This window comes from Danio aesculapii, chromosome 4, assembly GCF_903798145.1.
Source record: "Danio aesculapii chromosome 4, fDanAes4.1, whole genome shotgun sequence".
NCBI classification, from domain to species: domain Eukaryota; kingdom Metazoa; phylum Chordata; class Actinopteri; order Cypriniformes; family Danionidae; genus Danio; species Danio aesculapii.
Genome location: NC_079438.1, coordinates 1,088,678 through 1,111,099, shown reverse-complemented (window position 1 = coordinate 1,111,099; position 22,422 = coordinate 1,088,678). Strand labels below are relative to the sequence as shown.

Genomic DNA, 22,422 nt, shown 5'->3' with positions numbered 1-22,422 from the left:
CATCACCACCATCATTTTCATCATCACCACCATCATTTTCATCATCACCATCATAATTTTCTCATCACCACCATCATTTTCATCATCACCATCATCACAATCATAATCACCATCAAATTCATCACCACCATCATTTTCATCATCACCATCATAATTTTCTCATCACCACCATCATCACAATCATAAATCACCACCATCATCGTCATCACCACCACCACAATCATAATCACCATCACCAAATTCATCACCACCATCATTTTCATCATCACCATCATCATCAACATCACCACTAACATCACCATCATCATCACCACTACAATAATCATCTTCATATCCCCACCATATTCATCACCATCGTCATCATCACCACGAATTATCAAAATCACCATTATCATCACCACCACCACAATCATAATCACCATCACCAAATTCATCACCACCATCATTTTCATCATCACCATCATAATTTTCTCATCACCACCATCATTTTCATCATCACCATCATCACAATCATAATCACCATCAAATTCATCACCACCATCATTTTCATCATCACCATCATAATTTTCTCATCACCACCATCATCACAATCATAAATCACCACCATCATCGTCATCACCACCACCACAATCATAATCACCATCACCAAATTCATCACCACCATCATTTTCATCATCACCATCATCACAATCATAATCACCATCATCAAATTCATCACCACCATCATTTTCATCATCATCATCACAATCATAATCACCATCATCAAATTCATCACCACCATCATTTTCATCATCACCATCATCACAATCATAATCACCATCATCAAATTCATCACCACCATCATTTTCATCATCATCATCACAATCATAATCACCATCATCAAATTCATCACCACCATCATTTTCATCATCACCATCATCACAATCATAATCACCATCATCAAATTCATCACCACCATCATTTTCATCATCATCATCACAATCATAATCACCATCATCAAATTCATCACCACCATCATTTTCATCATCACCATCATCACAATCATAATCACCATCATCAAATTCATCACCACCATCATTTTCATCATCATCATCACAATCATAATCACCATCACCAAATTCATCACCACCATCATTTTCATCATCATCATCACAATCATAATCACCATCATCAAATTCATCACCACCATCATTTTCATCATCACCATCATCACAATCATAATCACCATCACCAAATTCATCACCACCATCATTTTCATCATCACCATCATCACAATCATAATCACCATCATCAAATTCATCACCACCATCATTTTCATCATCACCATCATCACAATCATAATCACCATCATCAAATTCATCAACACCATCATTTTCATCATCATCACAATCATAATCACCATCACCAAATTCATCACCACCATCATTTTCATCATCACCATCATCACAATCATAATCACCAAATTCATCACCACCATCATTTTCATCATCACCATCATCACAATCATAATCACCATCATCAAATTCATCACCACCATCATTTTCATCATCCACATCATCACAATCATAATCACCATCACCAAATTCATCACCACCATCATTTTCATCATCACAATCATCACAATCATAATTTTCTCATCACCACCATCATCACAATCATAATAATCACCTTCATCATCACAATCTTAAATCACCACCATCATCTTCACCACCATCATCACAATCATAAATCACCACCATCATCGTCGTCACCACCGCCATCACAAAAGTAATAATCACCACCATCATCGTCATCACCACCATCACAATTGTACTTATCACCACCATCATCGTCATCACCTTCATCATCACAATCATAAATCACCACCATCATCGTCATCACCACAATCATAAATCACCACCATCATCGTCATTACCACCATCACAATTGTACTTATCACCACCATCATTGTCATCACCTTCATCATTACAATCATAAATCACCACCATCATCGTCATCACCATCACCACAATCATAAATCACCACCATCATCGTCATCACCATCATCACAATCATAAATCACCACCATCGTCATCACCACCATCACAATTGTAATTATCACCACCATCATCGTCATCACCACAATCATAATCATAAATCACCACCATCATCGTCATCATCTCCTTCACAATCATAACAATCACCATCATCATCACCATCATAACAATCACCATCATCATAACCATCATCATCATCATCATCTTGGAGAATCAAGTCATGAAGAGCTAGTGTTTGGCATCTCACCTGTTTTATGTGTAACATATGACTGGATAAAGTTCTGAGGCCAAGACAAGTTCTCTTTGTTTAAAACCTTTAAGAGAGCAACAGAACAATGAATATTATTTGCATCATTCACATAAAGACCTGCATATTACAGCTCTGGCATTGAGATTTTTGATCCATGTATAGTTTTGAATCGAATGTGTAAGCATAAATTATGAAGCTGAAAATATTATTTAAACTACAATAAAATAGTATACAGAGAATGTCAAAAGTATATTATTTTACATGGTCATTATAACTTTCGGGGTCTTCATACCAGAAGAACATTGAATAGGCGATATGACAACTTTTGATCGTAATTAATTTAAATGTGTCTGTGATCTGCTTTTGAAGTAATACTGTAGTATTATGCTACAGCATGCATTGTATCAGTTGCAATGACGACTGTCTTTCAAAATACTGTACAACACAACATACATTCACATCAATTGTTAACTCAGTGGTAAAGTTACACTCATGGGACATTAAACATATTCATAACGACAAAAATATGTTCGTTTTATGAGATGTGCACAATTTTTTTTCTAAGTACAAACACCTTAAGAGTGTTATGTGCATGCACAATACAAAGCCGGTCAAAGAGCTTATCTTTCACATCCAATCATGTTAAAACTATATACTAAAAATATTTAGGCTGAATTTACATTCAACAGTTAAGAATAAACTAAAAGCAGGGGTGTCAAACTCAGTTGCTGGAGGGCAACAGCCCTGCAAAGCTTAGTTCCAACCCTGCCTCAATACACTTACCTGGAGGTTTAAAACAAGCCTAAAGGACTTGATCAGGTGTGTTTAATTAGGGTTGAAGCAAAACTGAGCTGCGGCCCTCAAGGAACTGAGTTTGACACCTGTTCTAATATATATATATATATATATATATATATATATATATATATATATATATATATATATATATATATATATATATGTATATGTGTCATATAAATATGTGTATGTGTGTGTGTGTGTGTGTGTATATATATATATATATATATATATATATATATATATATATATATATATATATATATATATATATATATATATATATATATAATTTCATTGGCTGACGCTGCTATGACGATTGCGTCAGCACAACTTCAGACACGCCCTCTGCTCAAGCGTTGACGCTGAAGCCCCGTGTGAATGGGGCGTTAGGGGCCGATCACACTGAACGCTTTTTTACGTTCCAATAATGCGTGGCCCTCCGCAATGCCTTTTGCTGACAAGAAAAAAAGAAGTGCGTGGCACAACGAATCGAGTAATCGAATGATGAATCGGCTGCGAATTGTGCGTGAGTGTTGCTGTTGATATTGTTGTAATTGTAATATTTAATAATATTGTGATATTCAAGATTTTTCATAGTCATATAACTCAAAACAGTGACCACAAGTCTCTCCTTTATCTTTAAAAGTCTCCATAGTCGTCTTGCCAACACAAACACTGCTGTCACCTCAACGTAAACCCCACCTCTGCTTTCATTTGATTGGTCGATAGAAAAAAAAGACACGACTGACGTAACGTGCTTTTCCCGTTTAGAGTTGACTTTTTTTCAACTGCAGGCACACGGGGCGCAACGGCAAAAACACGAGGCGCAGCAGGCGGTTAAAACGCGAGGCGCACAGGGTGCATAAGCTACACGCAAAACACTCGCGGCCGCTAGGAAATCGGTCAGAAAAGGCGCCTGTCAACGCAAAAAAACGCATTCGGAATGATCGGCCCCTTACTCCGCCCCCAGGTGAAATGGAGCACATCAAACAGATTCCTGCAGACATCTTTGTGCCATTGTGATCTTTCTAAAGTGTGTGTCAGGAACATACCTTCTTATGGCACTTGGGGCACATCCACATGCCCCGGGTGGCAGTTTTGAGCGGTGGATGCAGGCAGTCAGGGTGGTAGGCGCGGGTACAAGTGTGGCATGGCTGAAGATCTCCTTCCTGTTTACAAACTGCACAGTGCTCATCATGCTGCAGCTGCTCCTGTCGCACAAACACACGTGTGTTAGTTTTTGTGAATTGTGGGGACATTCCATAGGTTTCCATTGTTTTTAAAGTGTACAAACTGTGTTTTCTAATCACCCTACACCAACCACATCCTTAAACGCAACCCTCACAGGAAACTGTGTGCAGTTTTACTTTCTGAAAAGAAAATCTCCTTCTGTATGATCTATAAGCTTTTGAGAAATGGGGACAGTCCTCATAATTTATCATCTTCTTGTAATACCCATGTATTTAAACACATTTGTGTCCTGGTATGTCACAAAAACACCACCCCCAGACACACACACACACTTTTATACATGCTTTACATCACAATTGCTGCAAAATTATGAATTTTAAAAGACGTTATTAGGATTTTAAAAAGATTTTTAAGCGTTTTGTATAACAAGGTCATGAGGTGTGTGAGCCAGCTTAATAGAGGACAACTAAAGCCGCCTTTCCACCGCACACAACCAACAACAAGCGATAGTTCGGAAGTCATTCAATTCCAATTGAGATTAGTTCGGGTCCGAGTTCCGATCATCTCCGTATGCAGAAATTTCGTAACCGTTTTGAGCTGCGGATTCGTTAAAATATTTGAACTCCTCCGACTAGACCGTACGCGACCGGCCGACCTGATGTGATGTATTCCAGTGTTGTCCAAGCGCACGAGATAAGAAATAGTAGTTGTTTTGTTATTTGATTTAATAAAAAAATATATAACTAAATAAATATATTATATATATATATATATAAAAAACATTTATATTCCTAAATGAGTAATAAAAATATTATATTTTAATGCTGTCCCCACATTCCCTCCACAATTTTTAGCGGTCTATGACTTGCTAGTATTCGTTCATTCAACAATGGTGAGCGCACAGAGAATAAAGGCTCTTGCTTATTCACTCCTTTATTTCGGACACGAGAATCAGCTTCTTTCCCATGGTGCAGGACAGAACTGAAAGTTCTGTGCGACAGCCACAAGGGGGCGTATTCCGACAGTCATGTCCGAATGTCGTGTGCAGTGGAAAGGCAGCTTAAGTTGTACCCCAAGTCATTATACAACTTCATGTCTCTGTAAACCACATATACCTGTACACACACACAGGTTTATCAGCAATTCTCAATATGTAAATATAATTAAAATATTTAACTATAAAGCATTTCGCACGTTAAATTAAACCGCAAACACATTTTGAATGTAAAATATTCAGAGATTTCTCTGTTTTTAAAAAGGCGCATTGGTAATTTACATCGAGATTCATCATCTTTCTTTCCTAAAGAACGATAAGCTGACTAATTGTATTTATACTTAAACTGTATTTACATTTAAACCATTATTACGTTGACCATAAAAGCTGTACTTTGCAGAGAGATTAAGACACACACACACACACAGAGTGATGTTAGAATGCAGACATACCTTCCAGCAGAACTCCTCAGTGTCTAGCGTGTGAGTGAAAGCAGACAGTAGGTTAGTAGCCATAACAATGACAAGACAGAAGTTGCGTCCCAAATGACACACTATGCACTTATACACTCGACCAACAAGACTGACGTTTCTTTCTAAACGTAACTTCAAACCGTTCCCAGGCGATGTTTATCGGTTGCCAAATTAGTGAAATAAATCCCCAAACCACCATATTAGAGACCATTTCAATGTGTTCATGTCTAGGCATGGGCCGGTGTAAGATTCTGACGGTTTGATAACCTAGGATAAGAATATCCCGATTTCATGGTATCACGGTATTGGGATTACCAGAGGTGGATGTAAGTCACACATGTGCAAGTCTCGAGTCATAACCTTCAATTCTTCAAGTCAATTTTTGTCAGACTCAAGTCAAGTCGAGTCACTGCTTACCTTAAGTCAAGTCATACAGTAGCTTGGTCTAGCAAGTCACTTTCAAGTCAATCAACTTTTTGTCGATTTTTGAACTTTTGCTATTTATATTTACATATATAACTTTCGGTTTTGTATATAATGTATAACAAACAGTTATTTATTTAACAAAAACAAGTTATTTCAAGTCATTTAACTCAAGTCCAAGTCAAGTCTCAAGTCATGTCAGTCAAGTTCAAGTCAAGTCTCAAGTCATGACAGTCAAGTCCAAGTCAAGTCTCAAGTCATGACAGCCAAGTCCAAGTCTCAAGTCATGACAGTCAAGTCCAAGTCTCAAGTCATGACAGCCAAGTACAAGTCAAGTCATGACAGTCAAGTCCAAGTCAAGTCTCAAGTCATGACAGCCAAGTCCAAGTCTCAAGTCATGACAGTCAAGTCCAAGTCAAGTCTCAAGTCATGACAGTCAAGTCTAAGTCAAGTCTCAAGTCATGACAGCCAAGTACAAGTCAATTCTCAAGTCATGACAGTCAAGTCCAAGTCTCAAGTCATGACAGTCAAGTCCAAGTCTCAAGTCATGACAGCCAAGTACAAGTCAAGTCATGACAGTCAAGTCCAAGTCAAGTCTCAAGTCATGACAGTCAAGTCCAAGTCAATTCTCAAGTCATGACAGTCAGGTCCAAGTCAAGTCTCAAGTCATGACAGTCAAGTCCAAGTCAATTCTCAAGTCATGACAGTCAGGTCCAAGTCAAGTCTTAAGTCATGACAGTCAAGTCCAAGTCAAGTCTCAAGTCATGACAGCCAAGTACAAGTCAAGTCTCAAGTCATGACAGCCAAGTCCAAGTCAAATCTCAAGTCATGACAGCCAAGTTCAAGTCAAGTCTCAAGTATTGACAGCCAAGTACAAGTCATCTTAAGTCATGACAGCCAAGTACAAGTCATCATAAGTCATGACAGCCAAGTTCAAGTCAAATCTCAAGTCATGACAGCCAAGTACAAGTCATCTTAAGTCATGACAGCCAAGTACAAGTCAAGTCTCAAGTCATGACAGCCAAGTCCAAGTCAAGTCTCAAGTCATGACAGCCAAGTACAAGTCAAATCTCAAGTCATGACAGCCAAGTACAAGTCAAGTCTCAAGTCATGACAGTCAAGTCCAAGTCAAGTCTCAAGTCATGACAGCCAAGTTCAAGTCAAGTCTCAAGTATTGACAGCCAAGTACAAGTCATCTTAAGTCATGACAGCCAAGTACAAGTCATCTTAAGTCATGACAGCCAAGTACAAGTCAAATCTCAAGTCATGACAGCCAAGTCCAAGTCAAGTCTCAAGTCATGACAGCCAAGTACAAGTCAAATCTCAAGTCATGACAGCCAAGTACAAGTCAAGTCTCAAGTCATGACAGTCAAGTCCAAGTCAAGTCTCAAGTCATGACAGCCAAGTACAAGTCAAGTCTCAAGTCATGACAGCCAAGTACAAGTCAAGTTTCAAGTCATGACAGTCAAGTCCAAGTCAAGTCTCAAGTCATGACAGCCAAGTACAAGTCAAGTCTCAAGTCATGACAGCCAAGTACAATTCAAGTCTCAAGTCATGACAGCCAAGTACAAGTCAAGTCTCAAGTCATGACAGCCAAGTCCAAGTCAAGTCGAGTCTTTTTTGGATATTTGTCAAGCAAGTTTCAAATGCTAAATTTTGCGACTTAAGTCTGACTTGAGTCAAGTCATGTGACTCGAGTCCCCCATCTCTGGTGATTACTGCTCTAAAATATATTCATTTAAAATGTCTTGGTAAACAACAACATTTTTCCTCCTTTGAACACAATATGTTTAATTTTGTTGAAAAAATTTTAAGTGAAGTTTAATTTTAAACTAATTTCGAGAGGAGCATGTGCTCATAATTGACCCAGCTGGTCCACATTGGCTAATCATGATCCTCCAATCAAAGGATCCCAGGTCACTCTATGTCCTCATTTCCTCTCTACAACTATCTTCGTCTGGAAGAAACCCTCCTCCTCCCCTTCTTCCACCTTTATCCAGTATGGGTGGCACGGTGGCCCAGTGACTAGCACTGTTGCCTCACAGCAAGAATACCAATGGCGTTGGGTCTTCACTGGGCCATCTGGTATTTCTGTGCGGATTGTTCTCCCTGTGTCCACGTGAGTTTCCCCCGGGTTCCCTGGTTTCCTCCCACCATCCAAATGTGCTCTATATTATAGATAAAATAAGCCTAAATCTTTTTTCTAATTTCTTACTCTCAGGAAGTTCACCTTGGCCTCAGCAGCGGGGGAGTTTCAGATCGACCTGAGCTCAATCTTCCCTTGCCCTGTGAAAGGAGGGAGCCCTAGGCTCGAGGATCCCTTGAGCTCAGGGCTCTCTCCCGGGACAGCACGCTAAACAAGCTATGTATAAATCGTGAGCTAAGTGTGAACTCTTGAAATATTACGGAGCAGTAAACACGTCTGGCTAAATAATGAAAATAAATCATCGGCTTCTGCTGTCTTCATTAGTTTCAAAAACACTGATTTTTATTTTTTTACTATTTAAAACGGCATCTTTGGAGATCTTTTCTGCTGGAGATAGTTATCCTAAAAAAACAAAACAAAAAAAGTAAATAAAAAAAATCTTACACATACCTTGGGAATGGTATTACAGAAGATTTTGACGCAGAACCTTGACTTTTCCAAACCGCGGTATACCTTAAAAAGGTCTTTGGCCCATGAACATTTCCTGCTTGTTAATAAACTATTTCATAACTGTAACAAGAGGCAATTCAATCATAACTTATTGTCAAAACTGCTATCATAACATTATTTATCAATATGTGGCTCGTTTTGGATTCTCGGAAACTAAAGAACTTAAAAATGTAAACCAGGAAATGCGTTAGGACCATTATTATTGTTTACATCCCTCAAAACTGAGACTTTAGCTTGTTGACTCAAAAATAAAGTAATCCAAGCTCAGCACCCGATAGCTCCGCCCTTTCGCTACGTTAGCTAAACTGCTAGCGTTTAATGCGTGAAGTGTTCAACATAACACACTTCCGTTTATCAGTTTAATAAGTGCATCATCGGGTATTTAAAGTGCACTTCTTTTTGAGAAGTTTCATTGTGAACGCACGACTTAAACTATTTATACTACAAACTAGAGTAGGACAGTGCATAAGTACGCCATTTGGGACGCACCTAGTGTTAATAGAGTTAAATAGATATGTAAAAGCAGCAGGTGCATTAAACATTAAAGGTATAGTTCACCCAAAAATGAACATGTCTTGTTTATTTACTTGGCGCATGTGCAATTGTAGTCTTGTCACTTTGATGAGGAAAGCGCGAGGGAGTGTGCTACTACACATGCGCAGAGATTTGCTTGACCAGGCTGTGGATAAAGCTAATAACATTGTAAATTAGGGCTGTGCAATTAATCGAAAATTCGGTTTCGACTTCTAACGATTATGAAAAAGCATTAATGAAGATAAACGATTATTGCATCATATACCGCCGCCTTTCCAGTTGTACACATTTGTTGCTCTGCAAAGCTCAGTTCCACGTGAACATTACTAAAAGCATGTACTGTAATGTCACGATGCGCATCATTCACTGACGTACATTCAAATCATTCATGTTTTTAAAAGTGCGAATGAGATCGCATGGTGTTGTGTGTGTGTGTGCGCGCGCTCAGCCTCAGAGACGAGCAGAGCACACACAGTTGAGAGTTGAGAATCAGAAGACACGTGAAAGAGAAACTATAAATCAGAACCGCGCTGCTCTTAAAGTGACAGCGCGCAATATTCCTGCTGCCGACTGTTTTTATCATTAATCAAACAACAAAAGGAGAAAATCCCTCACTGCTCTTGACTGAAGGACTGCTGGAGCTATAATTAAAGTTTTTCTTGCGGTAAAGATGCTTAAAGCACAGTTTGCTTCATATTTTTTATCCTATTGTATTTATTTGCCTTTCCTTATCCACAGGTAGGAATATAACTGTATCTATATACAGTTTAAGTCAGAATTATTAGACCTCGTGAATTATTAGCGACCCTTTTCCCCCCAATTTCTGTTTAACGGAAAGATTTTTTCAACACATTTCTAATCACAATAGTTTTAATAACTCTTCTCTAATAACTGATTTCTTTTATCTTTGCTATGATGACAGCACATGACTAGATATTCTTCAAAATACAAGCATTCAGATTAAAGTGTGATTTAAAAGCTTAATTAGGGTTACTAGGCAAGTGATTGTATAACAGCAGATTCTTCTGCAGACAATCAAAAATATATATAGCTTAAAGGGAGCTAATAATATTGATCTTAAAATGGGTTTCAAAATACTAAACCTGCTTTTATTCTAGCCGAAATAAAACAACTAAGACTTTCTCCGGAAGAAAAAATATTATAGGAAATACTGTGAGAAATTCCTGAATCTGCCATTTGGGAAATATTTATATAAAAAATTCACAGGAGGGCGAATGATTTTGACTTCAACGGCAATCGTTTTGAATAATCGTGATTACAATTATGACCAAAACAATCGTGATCAGTGGCGTCGCTAGATCCAATTTAATGGGGCACGTGCCCCAGTAAAAATCTCCAGAGCCCCAATAAATGCTTTGAGATATGTTTTACTTCATATGCAAGTGTATTTATTAAGAGTGGCAATTCCGAAATAAAGACGCTATTCTCGATGTGCAACCGAACCAACGCGGGTGGAAGCAGTATATATATATATATAAGGGGGTGCGTGCCCCAGTAGAGCTTTATGTCTAGCAACGCCCCTGATCGTGATTATGATTTTTCCCATAATCCAGCAGCCCTATTGAAAATAATCTTCAACTTCTTACACGAACTGATCGTTTCGCTTCATAAGGATCAGGAGCCACTGCTATTTGTTTAATTACACTATTTATTATACACTATTTATTAGACTCGTTTGTATGTTTATTTATAATCTAAAACATCATTCACTGCTATCATAAGAATCACCAAAGATTCACTTGAATCACCACTGACTCAGCTTCAAGTGAATCACCACTTGAATCACCACTGACTCAGCTTCAAGTGAATCACCACTTGAATCACCACTGACTCAGCTTCAAGTGAATCACCACTTGAATCACCACTGACTCAGCTTCAAGTGAATCACCACTTGAATCACCACTGACTCAGCTTCAAGTGAATCACCACTTGAATCACCACTGACTCAGCTTCAAGTGAATCACCACTTGAATCACCACTGACTCAGCTTCAAGTGAATCACCACTTGAATCACCACTGACTCAGCTTCAAGTGAATCACCACTTGAATCACCACTGATTCAGCTCAAAATTCTCTTTAATGTTAAACTAAAGAAAGAAGTAAATCTCGAATGACCCAGAGGGTGAGTAAATTAACAGGAAATTTTCATTTCTGGGTGAACTAACCCTTTAGCAACTATTAAAGCTTGAGTTTTATGGCGAATGTTCCAGCTGAATTAATTCTGTACTTATTTCTGTTTCGACAGAAGCAGAAATCGACATCATTACCTCTCGTGGAAAGAAACATCGCACTGTTCAGGTAATTGGAGGCAAGTCGCTTGCGCTGAAAAGAAAGAAACAAGACGTTTACAAACGAACAGAGCTTTAAACTGAAGAAACCGTAGAAAGGAGCGAACCTCTGGCTCGAACAGGCCGCTGTATGCAGGGTTAGCTGTGGTTCGCCTCTTTCTCTCCTGCCGTTTACTCTGGATCTCTGACAGAAATGAAAACAGCATCCGTCATTGATTCAACGTCTCAAGTGGAAATGCTTGTTTTTCTTGAGATCTTTCAATGTTTAATTCAACGTTGTGCAGAATTCAGTATTATAGGCTGCAGTCACGTAGCATACAGCTTTATTACCAACACAAGTTGTCTAAAAACAAATAATTCTAAATCATTCATTAATAAGTTAATACGTTATTTATTCCGATACACTGTAAAACTACTTTTCTAGTTATTTCAACTTACACCGGTCAAGCTGACAAAAAATATTGAGTTCAACTTTTCATTCATTCATTTTCCTTTGGCGTAGTACAAGTATGGGCAAACTTGTTCCTGGAGGGCCGGTGTCCTGCAGAGTTTTGCTCCAACAGTAATCAAACACGCCTGAACATGCTAATCGGTGTCTTCAAGATCACTCGAAAGATGTAGTCAGGTGTGTTTTGATTTATTTCCATTTTCCCCTCCTCCAGGGCGACCCCGAGGCATTTCCAGGCCAGCCGAAAGACATCCCTCCAGCATGTCCTGGATCTTCCCCGAGGCCTCCTCCTGGTGGGACATGCCTGGAACACCTCCCTAGGTAGGTAGCTGAAACAGATGCCCGAGCCACCTCAGCTGACTTCTCTCGATGTGGAGGAGCAGCGGCTCTACTCCGAGCTCCTCCCGGATGACAGAGCGCCCTGCCACCCTGCGAAGGAAACTCATTTCAGCCACTTGTCTCCGAGATCTTGTCCTTTCGCTTATGACCCAAAGTTCATGACCGTAGGTGAGAGTAGGGATGTAGATTGACCGGTAAATCGAGAGCTTTGCCTTTCGGCTCAGCTCCTTCTTTACCACAACGGACCAATACATCGACCGCATTACTGCTGCCGCTGCACCAATCCACCTGTCAATCTCACTCTCCATCCTTCCCTCACTCGTGAACAAAACCCCAAGATACTTGAATTCCTCCACCTGGGGTAAGGGCTTTCCTCCAACCTGGAGATGGCAAATCACTTTTTTCCGGTGGAGCACCATGGCCTATATTGATAAGGGTTGGAGCTAAACTCAGCAGGACACCGGCCCTCCAGGAACAAGTTTGCCCATACCTGGCTAAGTCCCTGAGTTATCAGAGGTCTCCACAAGTTCATTTTTTGTTTAACTTAAATTTTGTTGAAACCTGTCGGTGCCAATAGCCTAGTGGTATTGTGCCGATATATGGCACCGATGTGCTCACGGTGACCTGAGTTCGATTCCTGGCTCGAGGTCCTTTGCCAATCCTTCCCCTCTCTCTACTCCCAATGCTTTCCTGTATGATATCTCTACTGTCCTATCATATTAAAGGTGAAAAATCCCTAAAAAAGTCATTATGAAAAAAAAATACAATTTAATTTGAAAAAGGTAAACATAAAAACGTTTGTTGTCGTGACTTTGTGTCATTTAAGTGTATTTAATATTTTTAAAAATCCTAAATAAACATGATTATCAAAATCTCTGCCTAGGTCAGGGGTGTTCAAACTCGTCCAAATACCCCTGGCTTAGATTATATATATATATATATATATATATATATATATATATATATATATATATATATATATATATATTCATTATACAGGGTGGCCCATTTATATGGATGCACCTTAATAAAATGGGAATGGTTGGCGATATTAACGTCCTGTTTGTGGCACATTCGTGTATGTGAGGGGGCAAACTTTTCAAGATGGGTGGTGGCCATTTTGAAGTCGCCATCTTGGATCCAACTTTTGTTTTTTCAATAGGAAGAGGGTCATGTGACACATCAAACTCATTGGGAATTTCCCAAGAAAAACAACACTTTATTCTTTCATGAGCCCCTTCGCATAGACTAATGTGCCACAAACAGAACGTTAATATCACCAACCATTCTCATTTTATTAAGGTGTATCCAAATAAATGGCCCACCTTATATATCTATCACTGAGGAATTATTATGACAATTAGCCATCACTGACATATAGTGAACATAACTCACCCTCCAAGTGTTCTGTTGTGACCAGGCCAAGAGCGACCATGAAGGCTATTTTCTGCAGAACAGACAGTTAAATAGTTATTGGACTCACTGGACTTACTCATCAACATGGCTGTGCACCAATTTATTAACTGATACTTCTTTTCCATTAGCATGAACCAGGTGCTAGGTCAAGGCTAATGCTAGTTCAATGTTGCTTTGAGTGGCGAGCGGTCTTCTGATGTCACTGAATACATCTCGTTTTTCTCCAAATACAAACACTGCATCAATAATAGATGACGTTGCGTCTCTATTACAAGAACACTGCAGTCTTATTTAAAAATAAGCTGATTTTACAGCTCCCCGAAAGCTAGGATGGGGTGTTTTACCATTTTTGAATCCATTCAGTCGATCTTTGGATCAGGCGGATGCACATTTAGCTTAGCTTAGCTTAGCATAAATCATTAAATCAGATAAGACCGTTAGCATCACTCTAAAAAAAATTCAAAAACCGACGCAATGATGTTACGCAGTACTATTATCTAGTTACCTAGCTGGGGACTATTTTTAAGTGCTGCGTACTATCATTGCCTCTGCTGCAGCAACGTTCCTTGATTGTTACGCCAGAATAAGAGTTTAGTTTCTAGTCATTTCAGGCTAGGAAGTAGCAACTTTTCATTTTCCATCAGTCTGAGTACACAATTTAACAACAGAAAAGTCAAGACATCAGTGTGCAGTATGCATTAGCGCTACTGTGCTGCCAGGGCAACGCTGGTAAATGGCGCCTCTCGACTCGTTCACTGTCAATACAAGTTTTTCAAAATCTCATCTACGTTATTGAGATCAAATTTAAAAATCCTTATAAAAAATGTTATCCTATTTAATAAAATAAGAAATGATAGTTACAAGGGATCCTCAGTTTTGGTTTTCAGCCAAGTGCATCCAGAATTTTCATTTCGGTGTATCTCTAATATACCACTCCAAGACTGACTCTTGAGTTAGAAAACTCTCAATTTACAAGGTACCAAATAACTGCAACAGTCAGGATTAGTTGTGTGTGTACCTCTGGATCCTCTTCCTTTTTGGCTGGGCTTGAAGGGTCTGGGATTGGCTCCTTTACAGGACTGTCGGTTTGTGACGCCGGGGAACTCTTGGAGTTGCTGGGAATCTGTGGCTGAATGATTATAACCTGGAAGCACACAATAAACATCTTAAAGGGACAGTTCAATCAAAAAATGAATTGTTTACTTTCCTTCATGTGGTTCTAAACCTGTTTGAGTTTCTTTCTTCAGTTAAAAAATGTTAGTTGCTGGCACCCATTGACTTGCATAGTAGGAAAAATAAATACTATGAATGTCAGTGGGTGTTAGCAACCAACATGTTCAAACTATCTCCCTTTATGTTCAACAGAAGAAAGAAACTCAAAACAAGTTTGACATGATGACAGAATTTTCTTTTTTTTTGCGAACGATCGCTTTAAATCAACTGATCAGTATTTTCTCCATACTTTATTTAATTTACCAAACTTTGACTACTAGGGCTGGGTATAGAGTTCGATACTTTTTAGGCACCAACCGTATTGCCTCGAGAATATCGAGTATCGAAAAAATGTCTTCAATACCTAAAATGGAGAATTCTCGTGTTAGTGAACCAAGTTTATATGACGGCAAATTTGTCGCAAAAAGAACGAGCGACCTCTAATGCTGGCACACGAGGTAGACTTATTCTGCGAGAGGTTACCGATCTACACATGGAAATGAAAATCTGAGCGAGGAAAACCCCAGGAGTGAACTTCAATACTGACATGGAATTGTCGATAACTGAAATCTATTTGAACTTATTTCAACACAGACTCATTGGAAATACGTTCTTCACGCTATGTTTTTTGCGAAAACATGAAAACGTGCCTCAACATAGCAGTTTGATTGTAAAACGAATGCTACAGGGCAGTATGACGCCTACAACTTTTGTTCCTCTTTACATTAAGTTACTAATACTTACAGGGACATATTATCGAGTAAGAAATAACTATTTTCACACATTTCTTTGCACGGCAACGAATAAAAAACACAAAATGCTTTAAAGCTTCTATGATTTGTAATCTAATGTGTTTGCCTCACCTGCTTATCGCCATGTGGACAACTTTTCTGCTGTGGTCAGTTTGCTCAGTAGCTCACCTTGTACGGTGTACTTAGACTTGTACTTGGGGTATAGAATGGCTGGTTTCGAGTTTGGTGAAAAAAATGGTTTAACATAACAGGTTAAAGCGATGTAAAATCATGGTAAAACATGGTAAAATGCGATTTTTGTCTTCACGTTTGCCTTTGAAAACACTATCGGTTGGATTCGTTTAGGGAGCGGTTTAGGTCAGTCGATCGCAAGATGATATATAAGCTCCACCTTCTCATGGACACGTATGAGAAAAATGTGTAAGTGAAATCAGAAAACGAAGTCCAGTAATGCATTTGAGATTTTTTAAAAATGTCAAAAAAAGCGGATTCTAGTGGATTTGTCAACACAAACTGCAAGAAAACGTCACCGGAGCAACGTATTTCACATTTCGCAAAAATGTAGCCCTGGGCACATTTTCGCAAAGAGCTTGAGTTGACTTACTTGGATTGATTTACTGTTTGATCACGCTTATTTTTTGTGCTTTTAACAGTTTGACTCTATTAATATAAAATTGGTATCGAAAAAGTATCGTTCAGGAACTGGCATCGAACTCAAGTTTCAGTATTAATATCAATACCAATCCTTAGTGACAGCAACATCATCATGAATGTTCAAAACTACTTCATCGTCCAGTTGTGCAGCATAAATATTAGCGCAGTAGGTGATCTTCTGACCTTGCTGTCTGGGCTGAAAATCAGCGGTTGCACCTTGATGGCCTCGGTGACTCCTGAAACTCTGTGTGCTGCTGGCGAGGTTGCGGAGATGATGGCGTACGCCACCCCTGGACTGCTGACGGCTGTAGAGATGCCCTGCGCATATAAAGGCGATGAGGAGCTCTCCTCCTGCCCATTGGACAGCCTCTCGTGACTGAAGGTGCTGTTGGCAGTTGGCAAAGATGCGCCTTGGCTTTTTGGGCTGACCACCGCCAGGCTCTGTGGGACGGCCAGCGTCTGACCCGACTGCTGCTCTCGGCATGGGCTGTGGGGAAGGCTGTCTGGAATGAGGGTCTTTGGCCTAACCTAGAAAGAGAAAGACCACAACGTTCAAACACTGCAGAAGTTTGGCTTAAGATATCTAGATTAAATTTAACTTGTTAAATGATCTGCCACAGCGAATTACCGCTAGACTTCTTTGGCGTACGGTTGGAAATTGGTAGCTCTGCTTTGAAATTTGAATTCTTTTTCACCATCACACCAGCAGGACGCTTGAGTTTACATCACATTTTTTGCAATTACATCCTAATCTAATCATGACATATCGTATGATATATCGTTAGAAAGGTCTAAGACTTCTGAATACATATTTTACTGCTTTAAGAGCGACGACGTGTCTGAAATAGCTCCTCGCCAAATAGCTGAATCTTTTACTAAACAGTCGTCCTAATTGCTTTAAGAGTGCACAGAATTGAGGAGAAAGCGATCAAGATGTCTCTCGATGCCTTTCGTTTGCAATCAGATTCGACTAGTAAACAAGCTAGAAGAAATAAACGGCAAAACAGGAGCACTATTGCCGAGCAAGATAATCCAGACCCAGCTGTTTCTAACGGGACTACGTTATCGGATGACGCGGTTAACTGTATAGTCGAAAAGGTGTTGACTGTTCTTGAAAAGAAGTTACAGGCAATCTCAGGCAAGTTGGACAGTATGATCAAGAGAGTCATCAAGGCCGAGCAGAGAATATCAGACCTCGAGGATAATCAAGTTAACAGCTCAACGTGCCTCGGATCTATCGAGACATTCCTGCAAAAAGCACTCGAACGTATAGAAGACCTTGAGAAATAAAAGTCGGCGTCAGAATATCAGAATCGCCGGTCTCCAAGATGGCACTGAATTGGGTGACTCGATAGCTTTTTTTTTTTTTTAGAGATTTGGATCCCGACTATGCTGAATATGACCGATGGATCAAACTGGACAGAGCGCACCGTACTGGACAACTTCACAACGAAGGTGACCCGTGACCGTTCGACTGCACAACTATGAAGACAAAAGACCGATCCTAGAAGCAGCGAGACGTCTGGGGGACCTCCTGTATCGAGGGGAACAAGGTATCGTTTTTTCAAGATTTCTCAGCTGGTGTGCAGAAGAAGAGAGCAGAGACGGCGGAAGTTTAGCGAAGATTACGAGAAGCAGGATTTAAATACGCCTTCATTTACCCGAGTGTTTGACGTAGCCGGTAAGAGCACATACATGTCCACGACCTCGGAGGTGAGCAGGTACCTAAATGAGCTGTAATGAAAACTGGACAAACACAAATATGGTCTCTACCGTATTTAACGTTGAACGTATTAAGGAATCGCCGGATGCCAGTTGATTGGTCTAGTAATACGCATCCAGTTAAGGGTAAGAATTGGTAAAAGACCAATTCTATTAAAGTGTAGCGGATCACACCGAACACGAACGCAAGGCGCACCACACTCGCTTTTTTTGGTTGCACTGCGCATTTTATGTTGCTAGGCAACCACTGAATCAGCTGCGTATTGCGGACGAGAAGCAGGATTTAAATACGCCTTCATTTACCCGAGTGTTCGACGTAGCTGGTAAGAGCACATACATGTCCACGACCGCGGAGGTGAGCGCCTTCTTGGAATCGACTCAACAATCATAAGATTCCCTAGCAGGTACTTGCATGTACGGAACGCGCGAAATACTTCAACAGTAGGCATTTAATGCTGTGATAAATAATAGCCTGTTCGGCTTGGCGCACTGTTGACACGAATAACTTTAACGATACGTAAGGAAAATACCTTCGTATTACAAAATTAGTAGCACGAGACTCCCATGTTGTTACCGCTCTGCTTCTGTTCCTCTGTCTATCGATAATCGTTTGCTGCCTGTCCTGAACTGTTTTCTACCTTTAGTACTGCAATCAGTGAGCGGAAGTGTTTATGCAGGGTTGTTCTCTACCTGAGGTAGCAGACTGGGTGCGTGTCCCGCCAGCCGCTGCAGAGAGCTGATGTGAGGCACCTTTATAGGGATCGCGGTGAGGGCTCCCAGCATCTGTCAAAGACAAGCCAAACATATGATGAGTCAAACAGCAAACACACATAGGAAGTCCACTGAGCGGTAATGCGGAAACGAACAGAAGTTATCGGTGCCACACGTATGCCAGAGCCCGTATTTGCGGACGTTAAAGTTTTTTAGATGTTCGTATCAGTATGTTAGTTTTACAGATATCCAACCGTCACTAAATTCGCATTTCGAAGACGTAAAACCGACACGTACTTCAAAAATTTGCAGTTTGTCACTTCCGCCGAAAAAAATTCCGACGATTTTTTTGACGTCACTTCATACTTCAGTTTCTCGTCAAATCTTCTGACCAATCAAATATCTGACATGCCCCGCCCCCTTTTATTTATTTTATTATTATTAATAATTAATTTGTGTATTTATTTAATTTTATTTATTTATTTATTTGTATTTATTTATTATATTATTTATAAAACACTTTTTTTTCTTTTTTTTTTTCTTTGTTTTTTTATTTCGTTTTATTTTTTATTCCTGGTCCTATATTTCAGTCCGTGTTAAAGACCTAGCTATTTTCTCCCGCTTTTAACTTTCCTTGCTCCTATAAACAGCACTTTGGTTGTCTTTAAATGTGCGTTATGAATAATATTGTATTAATATTATTTGTATTTTAAGTTAATTTTAGGTCAGACAGATAATAATACCTCAAGCTAAGTAAATACAATATGAATAATATATTTGCAGTTCCATAAGCACACTATTAGTATTACAGCACATTGTGTTTTAAAGCTGTAGCTTCTCTGGTTCCTCATGGGCAGATCACACTGATTTTACAGCGTCATGCTGGAGTTATATAATATAACCTGAAGAACAGGAGAGCAGAGTTTGAGCTCCGCTGCTTTAAAACCCTTCTCACTCACTCATCTTTGTCTTGTGTGCGTTATAGTAGGGAGGGGGGGGCGGCCCGCAGCCTGTTCTCATGACAACCGTCCTGATGAAATGTCTTGCTCCGTCAGGGCTGTGGTTTTAGTAATTGCTGAATCCCAGGGAGAGGGAGGGAGAGGGAGATGTCTGTAACCTTGAGCTGTGGCATTCAGCTTGTATTTTGTAAAAGTACTGAATTAAACAGCAGGCCTGCAGTGAATTACCCATCAGCCCCTGCAGATGCCATAAGACACAAATGCCAGGTGAACGCTAACAATTCTGCTTATCCCGGACGCCACAGATCAGAAGCTATGAAACTGGAGCCCCATTATACTTTATGAATAACAATATGTATATAACATTCTTAAATGTATTATATTATTTATTAGATATTTTTATTATTTAGGTTATTTATTTATTTATTTATTATTATTTATTTTTATATATTTTTGTTTATTTGTTTATGTATTTATTTTTTGCTATTTTATTTATTTGTCTTTATTTCTTTTATTATTTATAAAATATATTTATTTTTTGCTATTTTATTTTATTCATTTGTCTTATTATTTATGAAATATTTATTTTTGCTATTTTATTTGTTTTTATTTATTTCATTTATTATAAAATATATTTTTGCTATTTTATTTTATTTATTTGTCTTATTATTTATGAAATATTATTTTTTGCTATTTTATTTGTCCTTTTCTTTTATTATTTATAAAATATATTTATTTTTTGCTATTTTATTTTATTTATTTGTCTTTTATTATTTATAAAATATATATATTTTTGCTATTTTATTTGTATTTATTTCTTTTATTATTTATAAAAATATATATTTTTGCTATTTTATTTGTATTTATTTCTTTTATTATTTATAAAAATATATATTTTTGCTATTTTATTTGTATTTATTTCTTTTATTATTTATAAAAATATATATTTTTGCTATTTTATTTGTATTTATTTCTTTTATTATTTATAAAAATATATATTTTTGCTATTTTATTTGTATTTATTTCTTTTATTATTTATAAAATATATTTATTTTTGCTATTTTATTTAATTTATTTGTCTTATTATTTATGAAATATATTTTTTGCTATTTTATTTGTCTTTTTCTTTTGTTATTTATAAAATATATTTATTTTTGCTATTTTATTTTATTTGTCTTTTATTATTTTAAAATATATTTATTTTTGCTATTTTATTTTATTTGTCTTTTATTATTTTAAAATATATTTATTTTTGCTGTTTTATTTTATTTATTTGTCTTTTATTATAAAATATATTTATTTTTTGCTATTTTATTTTATTTTATTTGTCTTTTATTATTTTAAAATATATTTATTTTTGCTATTTTATTTTATTTATTTATTTTATTATTTATAAAATATTTATTTTTGCTATTTTATTTGTATTTATTTGTCTTTTATTATTTATGAAATATATTTTTTTGCTATTTTATTTGTCTTTTTCTTTTATTATTTATAAAATATATTTATTTTTTGCTATTTTATTTTATTTATTTGTCTTTTATTATAAAATATATTTATTTTTGCTATTTTATTTGTATTTATTTCTTTTATTATTTATAAAAATATATATTTTTGCTATTTTATTTGTATTTATTTCTTTTATTATTTATAAAATATTTATTTTTGCTATTTTATTTGTATTTATTTGTCTTTTATTATTTATGAAATATATTTTTTTGCTATTTTATTTATCTTTTTCTTTTGTTATTTATAAAATATATTTATTTTTGCTATTTTATTTTATTTGTCTTTTATTATTTATAAAATATATTTATTTTTGCTATTTTATTTGTCTTTGTTTCTTTTATTATTTATGAAATATATTCATTTTTTGCTATGTTATTTTATTTATTTGTTTTATTATTTTAAAATATATTAATATTTGCTATTTTATTTTATTTATTTGTCTTTTATTATTATTAAAAAATATTTATTTATGCTATTTTATTTTATTTATTTGTCTTTTATTATAAAATATATTTATTTTTTGCTATTTTATTTGTATTTATTTATTTTATTATTTATAAAATATATTTATTTTTTGCTATTTTATTTGTATTTATTGTCTTTGATTATTTATAAAATATATTTATTTTTGCTATTTTATTTGTATTTATTTATTTTATTATTTATAAAATATATTTATTTTTTGCTATTTTATTTGTATTTATTGTCTTTGATTATTTATAAAATATATTTATTTTTGCTATTTTATTTGTATTTATTTATTTTATTATTTATAAAATATATTTATTTACGCTGTTTTATTTTATTTATTTGTCTTTTATTATAAAATATATTTATTTTTTGCTATTTTATTTGTATTTATTTATTTTATTATTTATAAAACATATTTATTTTGCTATTTTATTTATTTGTCTTTTATTATTTATAAAATATATTATTTTTGCTATTTTATTTATTTGTCTTTTATTATTTATAAAATATATTTATTTTTGCTATTTTATTTTATTTATTTGTCTTTATTATTTATTAAATA

The 22,422-nt window shown here is 36.6% G+C and overlaps 1 protein-coding gene across 1 annotated transcript in view; it reads right to left on the bottom strand.

Annotated features, from left to right (window-relative positions):
• The window catches only part of phf21b (PHD finger protein 21B), an 86,867-nt gene that overhangs the window by 5,730 nt on the left and 58,715 nt on the right, over positions 1-22,422 (bottom strand). The window contains exons 3-11 of the mRNA XM_056455262.1: positions 18,901-18,993; positions 16,672-17,016; positions 14,889-15,014; positions 13,850-13,901; positions 11,775-11,851; positions 11,647-11,701; positions 5,725-5,747; positions 4,140-4,298; positions 2,284-2,350 (exon numbers count right to left, since the gene is read on the bottom strand). Of these exons, the coding sequence (XP_056311237.1) occupies positions 2,284-2,350; positions 4,140-4,298; positions 5,725-5,747; positions 11,647-11,701; positions 11,775-11,851; positions 13,850-13,901; positions 14,889-15,014; positions 16,672-17,016; positions 18,901-18,993 (997 nt within the window). The remainder of the gene's footprint in view (positions 1-2,283; positions 2,351-4,139; positions 4,299-5,724; positions 5,748-11,646; positions 11,702-11,774; positions 11,852-13,849; positions 13,902-14,888; positions 15,015-16,671; positions 17,017-18,900; positions 18,994-22,422) is intronic.